A 4,332-nucleotide genomic window follows, 5' to 3' on the forward strand; every position below is an offset into this window, starting at 1 on the left:
ATGCCAAGCATGCCATCCATCTCAAAGATGTATGACTTGGTGGGAACAAGTGGAGCACGCATTTGCCGAAACGACTCGGCTATTTTCTTTTTGAGGGATCGATAATGGCTAGGAATGTAGGACGTCGGCATGTGGGAGTCGGACCTCATGATCGATAGTGACTAGGTAGATGTTGTCAATACCTCTAGCTGTTCCTCAATTAATTATCATGTTTGGAATTTTTTCGAAGGTGAAGAAAGAAGAGAAGAAGCTAAAACAACAGTCTGCGGCGAAATGGTCCCGACCGCCTTCAGGATTCTTGAAGGTCGACACATTACATGCTGAAGCTCTTCAAAAGAGATCCAACACTGGAGGTTGGGGCTTTGTCATTAGAGGTGAATATGTGGCGCAGGCAACCTGGAGAGAGTCACGGACGCATTACATGCTGAAGCTTTGGCAACGTTGTCCAGCAGCACTATATAATGCAATACATTCAAAGGATACAACAAACACGTAACATTCCGACACAGAGCTAAGCAAACAACAGATACATAGCGACCTCGATGGAGAGGTGTCCTTCCTGTACAGAACCACAGACGAAATGTACGTACAAAATAAGGAGGAGGCAGGTCCTGACAGTTCACATTTGCACCCCTCCACAATAATAATTACACAAGATACAACATAGACATACGTGATGAAAGAAAGAAGGCGCCAGGCGTCTCACCAAGCAAGCACCACCCCGGCCTTCAGCAGACGCCGGCCTTCTTGTTCCCGGCCAGGCCCTTGAAGGCCTCGGTGACGGCGTCCACGGTGCTCTTGGAGGCGCCCTCGGCGGCGGCGGCGGTGGACAGCTTGATGGCGTGGACGGCGTGCGCGTCCAGCTCGCCCACGATCTTGTTGATGTCCGCGAGGAGCCGCTGCGCGAGGCTCCGGTTGAAGTCCTCCCGGATGACGATGCGGAGGACGGCCACGTGCTCCGCGTCCGCCGGCATCGTGTAGGCCGGCACGATCCACCCGAACCGCCTCAGGTTCTCCGAGATGTCGAACACGCTGAAGTTGGTGCTGTCCTTGAGCCTGATGGCCACCAGCGGCACGCCGTCCGCCTTGGACAGCACGTCGAACTGCCCCGTCGCGTCGATGCCCTCCTTCAGCACCGCCGCGTTCAGCTTGCAGTTCTCCATGATGTGCTTGTACCCCTGTGTGAAGTGGGTGAAGAAAGATGTCAAACACTGAAACAACACTTGTGCCAAATGTATTGTATCATTTCATATATCTTGTACATAGGAATTTTTCTTGTTGGATCAAAATTCTCTACAGTTTGCATATGAAGGAAAATGGAGGCTGACGACGCATACCTCGAAGCCGAGGCGGATCAGCTGATAGTATTGCGCAATGATCTGGCTAGCGCCTGCACATAATTCACACAGCACACACCTAAGTTGTTGTAACATCACAGAGAAATCATGCTGCACTAGAGAACGATATACTGACCCTTGGAGAAGTTCAGTGTGAACGTGGGCTGATCTGTTCCTAGATAGTTTATGTGGAAGATGAGTTCGTCGGGCAGATCGGCTTTGCTCCGCCAGATGACCCATCCAACACCAGGGTACACAAGGCCATACTTGTGCCCACTAACGTTGATGCTCTTCACCAACGGCAGCCTGAAGTCCCATTCAAGCTCAGGCTGGAGAAAAGGAGCGATGAATCCTCCACTGGCAGCATCAACATGGATCGGCACATCCCACCTGCATTATGTGTATGATGGTATGAAGACATATGTCAAACCATGTTATCCATCACTATGATGACTAAACATATGTCAAACTGTGCTGCATACTTTCTGCACAATTTCAATGATATTTGTCCATCACTATGATGACTAAATATAATTGACAGCATAGAAAATACATACCCTGTTTCCTTGTTCTTCGCCACAAGAAGGTCATTCAACAGTTTCACATCTTCGTACTCTCCAGTGAGAGTAGATCCCAAGATGGCTGCAACACATATAGTGTTCTCATCCACCATTTCAACAGCCTTCTTGGGATCCATGACATAGTACCCTTCAGTTAACTTGACCTCCTTCAGTTCCACCTCGAAATATCTAGCAAATTTCTCCCAGCAAACCTACGAGCTCATGAGAGGTTACAAGAGGCACCTTTCCTGGCACATAAATACAGTGGTAAAGTTTAAAAGATTTTACTTCACGGAACAACAACAAGAGGAAAAATACCTGAACATTTGCACCAGTAACAATGTTAGGTTTGTCGCATGGCTTCCCCTGCTCCTTCATTTTGTTTGCCCACTTCCTCTTGAACGCCAGGCCCGCAAGCATTATCGCTTCCGAGGACCCCACTGTTGAGACTCCGATAGCAGTCTCATCCTCACCGATCGGTGCATTGAACAAGTGAGCTATCATGTTTACACAACGGTTCTGCGAAATTACAAACAAGTGATAAGCAAATGCGTATAGTGCTTAAAATCAACAACTTGTCCATGCATTCCGAGATATAGGAATATTGGTTGTTAAATCGAACAACAACAGTATATGATAATAAGCGTATTACAGGAAATAAGTGGATTAGTAACAGGTTTTGCATAGTCGTCTTGCAATTACCTGGCATGGTGCCCACCAGAAATCGCATTACAGTGTTGTTTGCATTGCGTGTTCTTAGAAACAGCATAAAAAATACAGTCACTATAACCAAATTCCCTACCAGGTGATGCCTAAAATAGGAAGATTTCTTAAAGTGTACTAGTTCCAGATTCAGCCAGACCGAACCCAGACCAAAACCATCCATCCGTGTCACAACCAGTTCAAGGTTCAACCATATGGATAACAAAACAGCCATCACTTTCCCGTTACTGAAGCAAACTATGTTCTCAAGAAGGTTGATAGGCCGGTGGGTCACAACTCACAAACAGTTACTAGTAAATGAACCACACCAAACTAGTATGGGATGTTCCACTACTATGCACCTGTGGCTGGCTAGCATCAGGTGGTTATCTGCAGCTCTCAAGAAGCCTGATGGATACGTTCTCCTATTCAGATTGCGGATTAGCGAATTCATTCATCTCGTCGGGTCAAAATTCACTGGTGGCTGAGGAACATCAGCACCGTTATCTAAAGCCTGATGGACATGTTTTCCTGTTCAGGATATGGATTACCATGCACAGCCATTGGTTTTCTCCTCTGCCGCGCTCCACCACCGCCGGCGGAGGCAGAATAGAAGGGAGCAGCAGAGCAGAACAGAGTAGAAACAGAGCGGTACCAACCAAAACCTCCTGGCTGCTGCCCCGAAATGGTAAGGAAAAACAAATTAAAAAAGGAGAGTGGGATCTGGGGTGTGCATCCCGGCCGGACCTGGAGCTCGGTGGTGACGGGGTACTCGTCCATGTCGACGTAGTTCTTGTTAACGGAGTCCATCATGAGCTTGCCGCACTCGGGCTCCATCCAGGTGGTGACGAAGGACGCCAGGTTCAGCCGCGGGTTCCCGTCCAGCATCAGCTCGTCGCTGATGATCTGGTACGCCGCCTCCTTCGGGATCGATCCCTCCGGCATCCGGTACCTGCACCCAGCAACGTCCGTCAGATCTCCGGCCAACATCCGGTACCTCCGGCCGCTCTCTCTCTCTCTCTCTCTCGTCCTCACCGCGGGAGCTCCTCGCGCACGTAGCGCGAGGAGAAGGTGGAGTAGACGGCCTCCCCCGCGCTGGAGCTCGCGTGCGAGATCACCATGGCCGCCGGCGCTCACCGCTGCTGCTCTCCGCTGGTGGATAGTGTGTAGCGCAGTGCAGGCGACGGGGGGTGGATGGAATAAAGGATGAGATCGGGCAGTGGTGGTGTCACACCGACGGTGTGTGCGCTGGTGCCTTGTAGTGGAGTGGTGGTGGACTGGTGGTGGGGTAGTGGGTGGCCGGTTACCGCTAGCCGTACTGGCGTGGTGTGTGTGGAGGAGAGAAGGAGGGGAGGGGACTGACCGGGGGAGCTGGTCGCGGACGTAGCGGGAGGCGAAGGTGGTGGAGTGCAGCGGCTCGGCCGTGTCCGACCCCGTCGCTGCCACAGTTACGACCATCGTCCTCCTCCTCGCTGTCGCGGGCACCACCGGGAAAGTGACGGCGAGTCGGCCGGGAATCGGTTCGCTTCTCCACGAATGAATGGAGGCGGAGGCGGGCGTGGGTGTGCTTTCTCTTTCTCTCTCTCTCTCTCTCTCTCTCTCTCTATCGGTCTCGGTCGGCGGACCGGCGCGGCGATGGGACTTATGGGAGGGACGGCCCTTTCCTTTTGTTTAGTGCAGCGGGGCACACGTACGCGCTCGCCGTGGCACGCGTCGCGCCGCGAGCTGGCGAG

At 51.7% G+C, this 4,332-nt stretch overlaps 1 protein-coding gene across 1 annotated transcript; it reads right to left on the minus strand.

The window, feature by feature from the left end:
- Positions 1 to 441: 441 nt before the first annotated feature.
- On the minus strand, positions 442 to 3,858 carry LOC119266676 (glutamate decarboxylase-like). The gene is made up of 7 exons (XM_037547922.1): positions 3,635 to 3,858; positions 3,347 to 3,551; positions 2,216 to 2,416; positions 1,895 to 2,109; positions 1,474 to 1,727; positions 1,338 to 1,390; positions 442 to 1,178 (listed from the first exon to the last, which is right to left on the minus strand). Exons 1-7 carry the CDS (start codon positions 3,718 to 3,720, stop codon positions 729 to 731), a joined length of 1,464 nt encoding a protein of 487 aa, XP_037403819.1. The 5' UTR covers positions 3,721 to 3,858; the 3' UTR covers positions 442 to 728.
- Positions 3,859 to 4,332: the final 474 nt, after the last annotated feature.

The sequence above is a fragment of the Triticum dicoccoides genome, chromosome 3A, assembly GCF_002162155.2.
Source record: "Triticum dicoccoides isolate Atlit2015 ecotype Zavitan chromosome 3A, WEW_v2.0, whole genome shotgun sequence".
Lineage (NCBI taxonomy): Eukaryota > Viridiplantae > Streptophyta > Magnoliopsida > Poales > Poaceae > Triticum > Triticum dicoccoides.

Coding starts and splice junctions, on each gene's coding strand:
- LOC119266676 (XM_037547922.1), bottom strand. CDS start 3,720: ATGGTGATCTCGCACGCGAGCTCCAGCGCGGGGGAGGCCGTCTACTCC. Junction 2,417..3,346: donor CCGTCACCACCGAGCTCCAG/GTCCGGCCGGGA, acceptor GTAATTTCGCAG/AACCGTTGTGTAAACATGAT. Junction 1,728..1,894: donor GCGAAGAACAAGGAAACAGG/GTATGTATTTTC, acceptor CACATAATGCAG/GTGGGATGTGCCGATCCATG.